General features: G+C 41.5%; 1 protein-coding gene across 3 annotated transcripts in view; it reads left to right on the plus strand.

Annotated features, from left to right (window-relative positions):
* CYFIP1 (cytoplasmic FMR1 interacting protein 1) overlaps positions 1-14,204 on the plus strand; it is a 75,835-nt gene that overhangs the window by 56,948 nt on the left and 4,683 nt on the right. For all 3 annotated transcript variants that reach the window (XM_032100255.1, XM_032100254.1, XM_032100256.1), the window contains 4 exons: positions 1,643-1,786; positions 3,327-3,417; positions 11,201-11,331; positions 13,604-13,676. In XM_032100255.1, the coding sequence (XP_031956146.1) occupies positions 1,643-1,786; positions 3,327-3,417; positions 11,201-11,331; positions 13,604-13,676 (439 nt within the window). The remainder of the gene's footprint in view (positions 1-1,642; positions 1,787-3,326; positions 3,418-11,200; positions 11,332-13,603; positions 13,677-14,204) is intronic.

The raw sequence follows: 14,204 nt of genomic DNA on the forward strand, positions 1-14,204 counted from the left end.
TTTTCTATGACAAATTCCTGCTGTGAAGGGAGGTTCCCTCCGCTTAACCTGAAGGCTTTAACTTACTAAAGTAAAATTCTCCATGTGCTGTAGCAAAAATAGATAGTTCTGACACATTTGTTGTAGGAGACCTACCTAATTGGAAACATGAAAAACAAAAAAGGAAATCTCATCTTTTACGGGCAATTGTATAAATCCTTAGTGTATCAGACATTCATCTGCACATATGTTCTTAAGGTTTTACCAGTTCTCTCTGCTGTCTTTGCCCCAGACCTCATTTTTGTATGTGGAGAGCTATGGAAATGCACAGGTTGTACTAGAGGGGTACAACTTCAGGCTGTCCCCTGGTGGGACACATTTGGAGTTTGGCCTTTTAGCCAGCTCTGATGTAACAGCAGGACTGTGTTATGTATTAGGATTCTAATAGTTATCCGAATGTTTATTTTAGTTTGCATCTAGAATACAATTTTCTGAAATTTCTAAAGCCTCAGTTGGAAACTGGTGTTTATATAGAGATATACAACATAAATAAAAATGTGCATTTTCTATCCTGAGTGATTCTAAAGATGATTTTAAAGTCCTTTTATGAGAATAAAATCTTCCAAGAGCTTGGTAGAGTTTTGTGACTTGAATTCCTACTAGCTTAATGCCATGCATTATAGTATCTGGTGTTGACTTGCATGGGTAATTTTGGGCAGGATCTGCATTGAAGGGAATGTTCTTCCTGGAAATTTTTCTGTTACAGCTGTGTGTGAAGTTGAAAGTTTAACAGTATGCTGTTTTCCATGTGTGTATTAGAGAGAATGAAACTGCAAAACTAAAGGAAACGCAGCAGTCCCTTCTGTAACAAAAGTGGCCAAGATTCCCAAAATTAAATTTCAGGGTATTAGGAGAACAACCCACTTGCAGAAATGGAGGATGCTGTTAGCCAGCTCATCTCTAATCTGCAGCTTCAGCAAAGAGTTCCTAAATCCCCACATCGCATCAGTCTGTACAGCTGTGTTCACTTCCGTAGAAATAAACATGACTGTGGCAAAGCACCTGGTCCTATTTATACAGGTCTTGAAGAATTTCCGTGAGGTTGCATCCCAGACTTAGATTTTCTTTGATCTTGTGTGCAGCAAAGGGGTTTGAAAAAGGAAGATCCTTATTAATTAGTTGCAGAGAGCAGTAACTGCAGAAGGTGTTGTTTTTTTTTTTTCTTTGTAGTTGAGTACTCAGAGACTTGAAACACCTATTATGAACAGAAAATTGAAGTAATTTCTTTCAAGATGTTTTGTACATAAAATGGAAGATACAGGAATAGTAGCTGTGCTTCAAATTCAGGGATCTGGACGTGGCATTGACTACTTTTATGCTTGTGTAAATAGAAAAGTACAAAAGAGAAAGTGGCTTTATAAATGATAAATGGAAGATGTCTGGTTGAAAAAAAGTATTCACAAATTTGTCTTGCTAACAGATTTTGGTTGAAGTTCCTGCCTTAGAAAAGAGAAACTTTGTATTTAAAGTCCTTTCAGAGACAGTGAGATACAAAGTTATTATTTCAGTTTTTAATGTGCTTTAAAATGCGGTTTAAATTACATTGTTATTGAGATACAGGCAGATGAAATTGTCATTAATCATGTCTGTTTTCTTGTTTTAGGCATTGAATTTGGCATATTCCAGCATTTACAGCAACTACAGGAATTTTGTCGGTCCCCCTCACTTTAAAGTCATCTGTAGACTTCTTGGATATCAGGGCATTGCTGTGGTGATGGAGGAGCTCCTGAAAGTTGTCAAGAGCCTGGTATGCTAATTGTCTTTATTTTTCTGCTAGTCTAGATGGATTTCTGATAGAAAATGTCTCAGGAAAAACAAAGTGAAAGTGAGATCCTGGACACAAATAATTAAAATAACTTCCCTTAAAGTTCAATACAACTGTGTTTGGCAGTACTTAGTGTCTTGTGTGAGCAGTAGATGATGTACCTTGGTGGCCTGAGTAGTATTTTGAAAACTTTGAATTCTTCATTGGAGATTAATATAATTTGTGGTGACCTGAGCTGTTAGGGCCTAGGTAAGCGCTGGAAAAATATGAATGTTTTAAATTTGTTGATTTCAACTTAAAGACCATACTGTACATTCACTTCCTTGATGTTTTTTGAGAACAGCTGTAGTGTGCTTTCTGCCTGGCACCTAACTTCAGGGCTGTCATTAATGACATCACTGATAGATGACTGCTTGACCACAGGAGAGTTTAACCTCTGTGCTTAAGCAATGCTGCTCAGGCCAGTTTTGAAGACATTATCCACACAGCCTGGGTATCCTGTATTGGAAGAGGCTCTTTTTGTAACTGGGAGGAGGTTGAGGCGCTGGCTTTTTGCTATAATATTAGAATCTATATATACAGCCATAGTGCATTGCAGTTAATTTAAGCCAAAAAATTATATTTTACTTCCTGCTGCTTATAGGAGCATGGTGCCAAAATAATCCAAGTGTACCACGGAAAGCTGTGGTATTCATAATCTTACTGCAGGCACTTGACACATTTGGCAGTTTGTTTACAGTAATTACCACAATATTCTAAGTACATTTCTGATGTTCTAGAAAGGGTGAATTCTACTCAAAAAGGTGCTGTAGTTTAATCTTCAAGAAAAGAGGAAAACATGCATATTTTTCAGGGTTTGAGTGTCAAGCATTGGTTTGTTGTGTTTTATGAGGGTTTTTTTTTATAACTTAGTGGTTAATTGTCTCAATTCATTAAAGGTGGCGTTGAACACTTGATCATTTAAGAAGAAGGTTAAAAGGCCTGGGGGAGGCTATCCTGCCAATGCCTGATGCAGATGCTCAGGTGTAAGAGGACAGATAAGAGAGAGGTGTCTAGTGGTAGAAGACAGGCTGACTGGAGGCTGGGACTGTCTCAACTGGTATGTCCAGAAGAACCAGTTTGGGCTGTTACAGCCATACCTAATCATAAGGGTTTTGTTCATGTTGCTTTTGAACACATTCAAATGCTTTTTGAATGGTTTTGAAAGCTTTCAAACGCAACTTTTTAACAAAACCCCTAAAAATTAGTTAGGCAGTAAAGAGTCTGTAAGAGAAAAACATGTTTTCCTCTTTTCTGCCTTCTTAGCCTTAGCTGTTGTGCCACTTTTCTTGTAGCAAAGGTGGCTAATGCCATGTGAATTCTTTTAATTTGAAGAAGTTGCCTTTTTAAAGATGATGACTGGCAGAATTAAATGCAAGAGTTTTAGAGCTGCTTCAGTTCATGTATAGTTTGAATGCAATTTGTTGTAAAGTTTCTTAGTTCAACAACACTGACATGTTTACATACATCTGTTTTCTCTTAGTTACAAGGGACCATTCTTCAGTATGTCAAGACCCTAATGGAAGTGATGCCTAAGATCTGTAGGTTACCAAGACATGAGTATGGTTCTCCAGGTTAGTTTGTGTTTGATGTTACCTTAGCAGCCTTAATAAGATGATAGTAACCACTATCTTCTGAATCTTGTATCTCTCTGTCTTTCCCTCCCTCCTTTTTCTCCTGATAATCAGTTTTTAGTCTGGCTTTGGTTTTTTGTTCTGTTTTTTTTTTTCCCATAACATCATTGAATCATTGAATGCTGTGCTTTCTGAAAGTACTTAATAAAGTTTTAAGACTTATGTATATAGGGCAAAAGGATGACAATCTGTATAGAAACAGACTTAAGACATAACTGATCTTGAGCTGGGATGTCCACAATAGTTTCTATTTCTAGTCTTTCTCATAAGCATGTTGAGCTTTTCCCTTAGCAAACTAGCCTCTCACATTTTTTCTGTTCAAATGTCTAATTTAGATAACCCAAGTTCTCTGGAACAGCCTCTATTCCCTTTTCCTTTGCCCTCACCAAATGCAAGATAAAAGGAGTGATACTGCTGGGAGGCAAACTGGTCCTGCCAGAATAGTTATGTCTGAGGCTTGTGTGGGGTGCATCTTAGCCTCTCAACAGGAGGTGTGACAGTTGCAGAAGAAGAAATGGCATTGAAAGCTGCTTGCCACTATAGAGAAATAATTGGCTAATTAGTACTTATCACATTGTTCACTGAAATTCTGAATCTGCTTCCCCCTTCAAAATATTCCTCCTCCACAACTTCTAATTAACACAAATTAGTCCTTCCATGTGCCACCCACCTCCTGAGTTTATTTTTCCAGAGTCACTTAGTTTTATTAAATGCCACTCCAACTGGAATGAGGTTGGGTTTTTTCTGCTTCCCACAGCTTGCTTGACGTTCATTACCAAGGTTAAACGAAATCGAGGTCTTACTAAGTGTTTCCTTCCTGTTTGTCTCCCTGGAGCATAGAAATGGATGAATCATGGTAGTTAGGAGTATAAAAATAATCTATCTGAGGCTTTTAGCCATTCATTAAGTTCTGACCACAAAAGCAGTAGGTATTCTCAAATATAGACAATGCATCACCAGGATCTGTGATGCTACACGTGACATTAAGAAGCTTGCCAGAAATCCTCACCTATAATGGCTCAATATTTGGCAGGAGATGCCCAGGGATTTTAGGAGAAACCTTTCTCTTAAGGTTAATCCCTCCTGTAGGAAAGGCAGAACTTTACTGGTACAATGGTAACAAACTATTTTGACCTCATATTTACTCTTCCAAAAGAAAGGCCATATGGTTAGATGCCTATGGTACCAAGAGATCAAAGTAACTCTTGGTTTTACAATTGAATATCATACCTAGTTGTAGAATTGGACTGCATCTCAAAACCCCATGTGATTCTCTGCTCCTTTACTGCCCCAGTTCCTGTCAGGTTTTGTCTTAACACATGCAGTTTTCCTGTTATGAGCTTTTTCTAGCAGTGGATGCGTAATAACCCCCTGGAGAGTCTCTTGCAAGAAATGGCAGAGACAGCCTTTATCGCAGTCATACTGTCTCTCCCTTTCCTTTCCAAGTTGCCAGACAGAAGAGGCTTGTGGAAGATCAGGACACCTCCATCCCTCTCTCACATCACAGAAAACCTGCCCTGTGTTCTCTGACACCTCCCCATTATGGAGCTGTCTGCCCTTGGAGCAGCACTGGCTGATAAAGGAAAATGTTCTCTGTGATGAGGATGTGCTGTAGATTTTAGCCTTCATCTGGAGAGGAACTGCCAGACTGTAGAAGGGCAGTCTCAAAGCATTCTTCCTTTGAGTCACTGTCCTCTCCTTTCTGTGCTGAATTCTCTTTAGCAGTCTTTGCCACACCTTGTTTATGTGTTTTGTCACAGAAAATGCAAGCCAATACACACCAACTGTCGTCTGTTCCTTCCTCTGCCTCCAAAAGCTTCCTCAGAAGTTATTAGTTGTAGTAGTAAGCCTGAGTGCTGTGGGCTATGTCTGTGTGCGGCTTATGTTCTTTCATAACAAATCATTTAATAACTTCTTTATAACTGGCACAGCCCACATATACAGACCAAAACTGTGATTCCAGGCTTTAGATGAAATATGTAGATTCTCATCTATCTTGAGGTAATATGCATTTATTAATTCAGAATTAATTTCCTGTGTCCATTCTCTACGTGCAAAGTGATTTAAGCATGCTCAGTAAGTAAGCCTCTAGCTCTTTCATACACTTCAGACTTTTCATTTGGAGAGTTTTGTTTGGACTCTGCTGATTGCAATTCATAATCAGCCCCTCCATAATCAGCCTTCTAGACTTGTGGATTTCTAAATGGTGATTTATTGCTGCTAAAAGGAGCAGGGTACAGACAGTGGCATCAGAGTTGTTCTGGACTCCTTTCTGCCAATGGGTTTGTTTCCATAGGAACAGTCTAAAGCAGTGGGGAACTTGTTCATCTTGTAGTCATAAAAATATTTGTCTAAAAATACATTGAGCATAAGGATTTTTAAAGAGACCTTTTAAAGTTGCTAAAGATCTTAAAGGAATATTTGCCTTTTAAGAGTTTAAGCTTGAAACTTCATCTTGGAGGTAATATTTTCTTCTGCTATTTTTTAAGTATTTGAACATGTCATTCCTGCTTTGATGAATGAGTATCCTGCCACTCTGAAGTGTCATTGAATACCATGAGGAAAGTAGTTTGTCAGCTCTGCTGTGAGATGAGGCTTTTGTCACTGGTATACCACTCCTCCAGAAGAAATTTTTTTAAAAATCAATGAGCTTAGCAAGATATAAAGTAGCCAGAGAAAGTAGCCAAAATGTGTATTTTTTTCTAAGTATAGCATTTCCGTGTTTTCTTCTTTAAAGAAAAAATCAACAGAACCAAACCAAAGAAACAGAACACTCAAAGCTGGTGCAGGACAAAGCACTCATTATCCCAGGCCATGACCTCTTGAAATCCCACATGTTGGCATGACAGTTTGGGGAAGCCCCGCAAAGCCCCATGCCACCGGCTGCTGTGTTCCCATCTCTCCCTGGGCTGATTGTGCTGCTGGCAACACCTTGTGAGCTGTTTCTGCACAGCAACCTGGCAAAAAAAGAGTCTTCCACCCCTTCTTTTTCTGTAATATTTCAGGTTCAGAGTCTAAGAGCAAGCCTGGGCTGGGAAGCATGGGGAAGGGCAGCAGTGGCTGGAGGCAGCGAGGGAGGCATCACTTGGGGTGTAGCAGAAGGGTTTGTTATTCTACCTGTTATCCCAAGGTTTTGTTCAAACTCAGATAAGGAGGAGAATAATTTAAGTGAGGGCACAATGGCTTAAGTCCACATTGGATGAAGGAAGTGTATTCATAGGTCTTCCTGAAACCTGTCCACTGGAGAAAGATTTGCAGGGGCATCTGAATTCATTAGATATGCAGAACAGTGGAATATTTCTTTCTAGAAAAATAAACACAGTGCACAGCCTCCATGGTTGTAATTCCTGGATTCCTGTATATGCTTAAACCTGATTAATATTTCCATTGAGGGCAATGAATGGCAGCACTGTTGATATGCAGAGTTAATGATGTCTTTTGTAAGTTAAAGAAGTATTTGGATACAGCATTTGAAGGTCTCTATGAAAGTGAACATATAAACTAAAAGTCATTATAGCATCCAGTTTCTTGGGAGCAGCTTTGCTATTGCAGGTTAGTAGATTTTATTTGATAATAGTCAAGTCAGTTCTTTGCAGAAAATAACCCAAAACACAATTAGACCAAGAATTATAATCAAGGTCTAGTTTGTTTGTAGTCAGAAATTCAGTTCTAGAATTAACAGCTCATTTTTGTCTTACTCTTTTAGGTACCAGAATTGTTACAAGCTCTGGAACATGTTTGATTTCAGTCTGTAGGTGTGAATTGAGAAATGAAGGGTGACCAAAGTGAAGGACTTCAACCAGCTTTGAGTTGCATGTGTTGATTTGCTCTGACTTCCTAAATTAATCAGTGTACAGACTGCACAGCTGAAACTTGGCATCTGCTGTTTGAGTGCTGTTGAGATAGGATTTTGGAAGCAGAGAGGAAACCTAATCCTTTACTAATCTTCTGTGCTTTACTGGATCTATTCTATATCAATAGTCTTCGCTTCTGTTGTGATCTGTGTAAATCAGAAACTGGGATTATAGAATCAATTTTTATGACATCTAATGTTGCCCCATCTGCGGGAATAGAGGGATTTAATTAAAACTGATTTCTTGGAGAGGAAGAGCAAAAAAAACTTGGTTCATTTACCTTGCAAAATTCTGTGTATATATAATTCAGTAACTTATAAATTCCACCCACAAACAGAATTAGAGGAAGAAGGAAGGTTGCGGACAATTAAGTGAAATTAACTTTCCCAAGACACTTGTTCTTTTTCAAGGGCTTTAGTAGACATACATAGTCTTTCATAAGAATACACTTCTGTGTACTGTGCACAGAAGTGTAATTTGGAATGGCATTGCTCAAATGTTAAATGAAAACGTGATGATGTATTTCTGCCACAGGACTCCACTGGGGAGCAGATTGGTCTTTCATCAGAAATAGCCTGTGTAGTTCTGTAAACTTTCTGCTGTTCTGCTGGTAGATCAAGCTTTTGATCTAAAGGGAAGAAGTACACTGATAATGGCAGCATTTGGAACACCTGCATACTAAATACTGGCTGTCAGATTTTCAAAATAATATCACAATTTGATCATGAATGCGTGTGGGTGTGCATATTTATATATCTGTATATGGAGACTGGGGCTTTGAGTGAAGAAATAAGTAACTTTGTTAAGGACTTTGAGAGGAGCTCTGTCATCTGGAGTGACTGTAAAAAGCAGTAAGTAATTTTTATGGTATGAACCTCAAGCCTCTTTGACTTCCACTATCCTGCTGCTTTTGGGTGGACTTAATGTCTCTTTTTGGTTTCAGTCACATTTTCAATATGAGTTTCTTGTTTCTGGTCACAGTTCTCTGTGCTGCTACTCCTGGTTTCTCTCTGTACCATCCTGCTCCTTTATATTTGCTTTAGGGAACATGGGTTATTCTCAGGATTTCACTGCCCATGAAAAAATAGGTCTCATCTTTCCAGATGTCAGCCTTTTTTCTGAAACTCCCCACGAAATCCACAGGCTGGGTAGGGGATTGAGTGGAGTCTGAAAACCCTACTCTTTTCCATCCCTGTCATGACCGATGGTTGTTTCCCTGTTGCAGCAGCAGAATCTTCCTTGCTGTTCTGCTCAGCTTCTGTTTCTCACCAAGCTGCTCCCCACCCACCATACAAGCTAAAGGGAAGAGCGTGCCCATGGCTGTGCGTGTCACCAATATCCTGTTTGCTTAGATAGTGCTTTCTCTCCATGATGACCCTGTGGAGAAGTCTACAGTTCCTCATTGTGTTTCAGGAAGTCTTCCAGCCCTTCTGTTGGTTCACCATCAGTCTCTTTGTATGTGGCAGATACTAAGACCAGAAACATTGGTAGATGTTCTAGTTTGATTTCCTCTATGGCACAGGCTTAAGTCCAGGATAACACAATAGACTTTTGTTTGCAGAAAGTCTTGGAATGAGGAAAGTATTTGACTTCTAGCAGTTAATCCCTAGAAGACCTTTCTTTCTAGTCATGGAAATCCTTTCATCAACAAACACAAAAGAAATACTAGGGTGTGTAACTAAAACTGTGTGTTTGTGATAAAGCTGATTTCAGTTCCCTAACTTCGTGTTTTCTTCCTAGTGTCAAAAACTTTTTGGGGAAAAATTTTCAACCTTTTCAGTCTCATCTTTAAAATGGGAGTCCCAGTATTCAGAACTGCAGCATCCCATTGCCATGGTGGGCAGGTGTGTTTAAATGACAAGCACAAGTGTTCACTGCTCCTCACACACCTGGGGATTGTGACTGGCCTGTATCCTGCAGTGTTCAATGAACACTGACAGCCTTCCCCACAGCTTTTCTATTCCACAGTCCCTGTATTGTGGGGAGGAGGGAATTGCTGGTATGCTGGCATTGTTTGCTTTTTAGCTAGTTGTAAATGTGTTACCTTGGAATAAATTAAGCTCAGCAAGCACTCGCTACGTCTAACCCTTCTCCATCAGTTTTTCAGTTCTGTTTTTCTCTCAAGTCACCGAAGCACTAAAGTTAGGTCTGAAATTCACCTCCATGTGTGAATGAATGAATGTGTGTGGGAACAGCTACTGTTAATTTTCTATTGACAAACAGTTCTTTGAGATGTAGCAGAGGCAGCCCTGCATCCCCTCATCGTGCACTTTACTGACGTCTTGTGTTACTAATTTTAATGATGTGAGGCTTTCTGTAAAAGTGTGTGGGTTACCTACGTAATTCTTTCCTTCACTGTATGTTTTCAAGTTCCTTTGCTGAATTTGAGGGATTTCCTTGGAAGAGATATGCTGCAGGCTGTATTTCATGTTTATGTTCTCTCCAGCTGTTGCCTCACTGGGTAGATAGCCAAGTATGATCTCCTGCATGGGAAGTGTTCATTAGTTGTGTCAAAGGAACTCATGGTTCTGAAGGGCATCTGTGTTCTCTTTCCTTGAAAGCAATTCTCTCAATTGCTTTAGGTGCAGTTGGGTGGAGATTTATCTGCCTTAATACAGTGTAATGGAAATGAACTGCCATGTACAGCATACAATTTGAAAGCTTTTTATGATGCATTTTTTTCTCAGTCAAGTGTTTTGGTGGCTTTTTAGAAGGGCCCGGCTTATGCAGAAAGATGGAGAAATGCTGCTAAAAATTAATTAGTAAAAAGCTGAAGAGCTGTCTGACTTACTGTAGTTCTCTGCTCTTCCTCTCCCATCCTGCACATGGCTTTAACCTCTGAAAGGTAACCAGACTGGGTCTCTGCAGAAGCTGCTGAGCCTGTGGTTTCCTGGGCTTCTCTCTAACCAAGGGACTGCCCAGCCTTTCTGAGGCTGGAGGGCAAGGAGCTGGAAGTCCACCAGCATGTTACACATCACTGTTGTTTAGGAGAAGTTTGATGGAAAAGACGTATATTTATGTAAACTATGTGGGTTTGAAAATCATAATTTTAGCTGGTTTTTAACAGCTTTAGGCAAAACTTTGACAGAAACTGTGCTTGTCAGCAGGATCTGGTGTACCCTTGCCAACAGAGCTTGACCTGTGATCTCTCTATTTGCTTTGAGATGTCGCAGATCATCACCTCTGGCCCTGTGGCACTGGTCACAGTCGTAGCCTGATACTACCCCTCTTCCCTGTATCTTACTTCTTTGTTCCTTGCTGGCTCTGTCATCCATGAAAATAGCAGCAGTGGATTGAGATGGGTTGGGTGGTGCAGCAGGTTGGGGAGCAGTGGCTGCAACAGGACTTAAAGAAGATGAATGAGAGCTCTAGTCTCTCTTCCTACCCCTGGATATTTTTTTCTTATCTCTTATACCAGCTCCCTTCTCCAGGAGTGAAAAGTTAGGCACTGCACTTTGCATGATTTATCCAGTTAAAAAGGTCAGTGCACTGGCTTAACACTTCACAACCTCTGAGTTTTAATGCATTTAATGCTGCTCCTTTCAGTTTCCTCTAGGCTGCACGTCTGGAGATAAAATCTCATTGCTGATACATGGAGAGGGAACTCTAAACCTGCACCCTCAGTTATTTGTATTCTCAAACAGTGTATGGATGCACATTTGTGCAACCTTTGAGTAGACAAATTGGTTAGAAAATCAGAGGGCTTTTGAAGCAGAAGTTAAAATTAATCCTGATCTCTATGACTCTTATTCACATGGCCAGTATCTTTTGTCTGCTTTCCTGAGAGAACAATGTGCTCATGTGATCGTCACTAGATTTCATTCTGGCTCCTAAGACTTTTTTTTTTTTCGCTTCTCTTGTGATTTCAGGTATCTTGGAGTTTTTTCACCATCAGTTGAAGGACATTGTTGAATATGCAGAACTGAAGACTGTCTGCTTCCAGAATTTACGGGAAGTGGGAAATGCTGTCCTGTTTTGCCTCCTCATTGAACAGAGTCTGGTAGGTGCCTGCTGTGCTAGCTTAAAATCCATCTGTCTCTCAAAATGTACTCTCATATTTTTGTTACTAACGTCATCAATAACAAGGTTGAAATCTGTGAGTTTGCTGTTACTGATGGGCAGATGGGTAGAAACAGTTCCCTGCACTCACCTCTTTCAGTCTTGCAGGGGCTTTCATGTCTGTTAGATACAGTGATGCCTGACTTTGCTGGGTGAGAGACGTTGCCTCTTGCCTGGTACCTGAGGATCTGACACTGTGATCTTCACCATAAATTATAATCACATCTGGCACTCCTGCAGCCAGTCACAGTGTGGCCACTCTTGATGTCAGCGAGTTGTGCGTCTGGTCCTGCTGTATTCCTTTCTTGCATGTCCCTGTTAAGGTGTGAAACATCACAAAGTTATCATGGACATCCTTGGACATCCTCCTTGCTGCTTGGATGGCTGACAGTGGTGCAGAAATTCACCCATCTGTCCTAGCTTGAATGAAACTGTGAAACGTGTCAGTCTTTCAGCTACTTCTGATGTATCTAGAGTCTGCCTTAGACTGTGCTAACCTGCTGACTGCTGAGGGCACAGTGCTACAATTGATCTTTATCCCTACCTTCAGTTTTCTTTTCCCACCCTTCTTCCATGTTGTTACTATTTGCTGTTCAAGCAAGATGGCCAGACCTGTAATTCCTTTTTTTTTTAAATGCTTTTGGGTGCTTACAGAGGAAAGGTGAGCATTGGTAATGGATCAGAACAGCAACAGGTGTGCTGGCTTCCCTTCCTTTACCTGCATGGTGCTGTTGAATCTTGGGTGGGGCTCTCTTCCTGCTGTGCATACCAGCACCCTGCCCAGGCTGTGCAAGCTCACAGTGCTGCTGAGGTTGGGCAGCACGCAGAGATCTTTGCTGACTGCAAACCAGCCACGTCATTTCCTCAGCAAGCTGGCTGGGGGCCTGCTGTTGGACAAAAATAAACCTTCATGGAAGACTCCTTCCCTAGGGTGTATTAAAGCTGTAAGGTAATGAAGACATGCTGTTCTTCAGAGTTCCTGCTCATGGTGTTAGAGGATCCCTCCCTGATGGGGGTGAGTAATTGGAGGGCTGGGTGACAAGCAGCAAACCTGTAGCCAATAGTGGCACAGCTGAAACAGAATGAGAAGCTGGATTACTTCGGGTTCAGGCTGAGTGGGTACGTGGAGAAAGGCCAGGCAGGTGAGGGCCCTTACTCCCTCCTGGGAGGATTGAGGGTGTACCAGAGTGATGCCAGCATGGAGGTACCTTCTTTGGGACTCCGCCAAGGTTACCCTTTCTGGTCATACACCTGGGCTCGCTGCCTCTCCTCTTGTTCTTGTCCTCAGTCAGGCCCCCATGTCCTGTCATGTATTTCAGTATTTTTCTATTGTGGTCATCCATCATAACTAATATAGACTTCAGCGTGGTGCAAAGCGTAATTCTGAGTATATCTGTGGCAGTGGGTGGGTCTTGTTTGTCCTGGCTGCCTAACACATGCATTTCCCTGGCTGGCATCAAGGAATTAGACCTGGAAAAGGCACATGAGCCCCAGCACCCTAGCCTTGCTAAAAGTATGGAGGAAGACCAACTTTTGTAATACTAGTATTGAGGGATTACAGATTAGTAGGGCCTCTGCTTCAAAAATGAGGAGAGGGTCTTAGCAAGGTCATGCATGTGCTGCTGGTCATCTCTGCATTTTCTCTGTGCATACGCACAGGAGCAAAGAAACAGGAGACATCTGTCTTTCTTTCCCCTGTCCCTAAAGATGTAAAATACTTCCTAAGACATAGTTCTCTGCTGCTGTCATATGTCTCAGCCTGCCTGGCAGGGAGATGCTCCCACCACGATAAACTCCCATTAGGATAATGGGTTGTGGCTCTGGTAAAAATAGCCAAGCAGTGAGTCATCTTCTTGCCCTGTTTGTCTGTGCAGGAACCGTCTGCCACTTTCCCACCGAAATTACTCATTCTGCATTAGTTTATTTAATAAATACCCCGTCCTTTATGAACCGCCAGCTGAGGGTGGGAGGGGAGTTGCTGGAGTGTTTTCGTGAATTCAAAGTAAGCTGGTGAAATGAAGTGGTCCTTGGGAGTGATCCATGAGGAGAGGCAGGGCTCGGAGCGGCTCCCTGCGGTGGTGACAGAGGCCGGCTGCCCTCTGGTGTTTCTGCAGCGGCATCGACCTTCATTTGGAATCCCGTTGTGGGGGTCTGGTGTGGTTTGGGGATTGATGCTTCTGTCCTAAATGCCTCTCGTTTTCTTTTTGTCCCAGTCTCTAGAGGAAGTGTGTGACCTGTTGCACGCAGCGCCATTCCAAAACATCCTGCCCAGGGTTTACGTCAAAGGTATGGGCAAAGTGAAAATACCTTCCTTGGGTAATGCTTTCTCCTTCCCCTGCCTGCTGCTGCAGTTCCAGTAAACACCTCCAGCCACCCTTTACTACAGTGCTGATAATTACAGGACAGAGGTATCAGATCCAGGTCTGTTTGCCTGGCTGAAAAAAACAAATGTTTCCTGGTGATGCTCTATGCATATTACAAGGGGAAGGGGAGGAATGCCATGACAGGGAAAAGCAGGATGGATGCCCAGGGCAGTATTATCCTGCTTTGTGGATATAGTTGAGAGGCTTTTTTGAAGCTGCTGTTTAGCTTACAGAATTGTCAGTTAAATGGGGTAGGTTTGATCACACAGGGTGTAGGGAGTCTGTCAGCAAGTAAGTAAATACAAGTGGTCCCTGTAGATTTTTCATGTCCTTTTCACTAAACTGAGTATGCAGGAGTGAGTATTTGCAGGATTGCTTCCTATAGTATCTGTTCTCCTCATCTTTCATCACCAGAAACTGAGCTGTCCACCCTTCCCCTTGCCCTCTCTTC

The sequence above is a fragment of the Corvus moneduloides genome, chromosome 2, assembly GCF_009650955.1.
Source record: "Corvus moneduloides isolate bCorMon1 chromosome 2, bCorMon1.pri, whole genome shotgun sequence".
NCBI classification, from domain to species: Eukaryota; Metazoa; Chordata; class Aves; order Passeriformes; family Corvidae; genus Corvus; species Corvus moneduloides.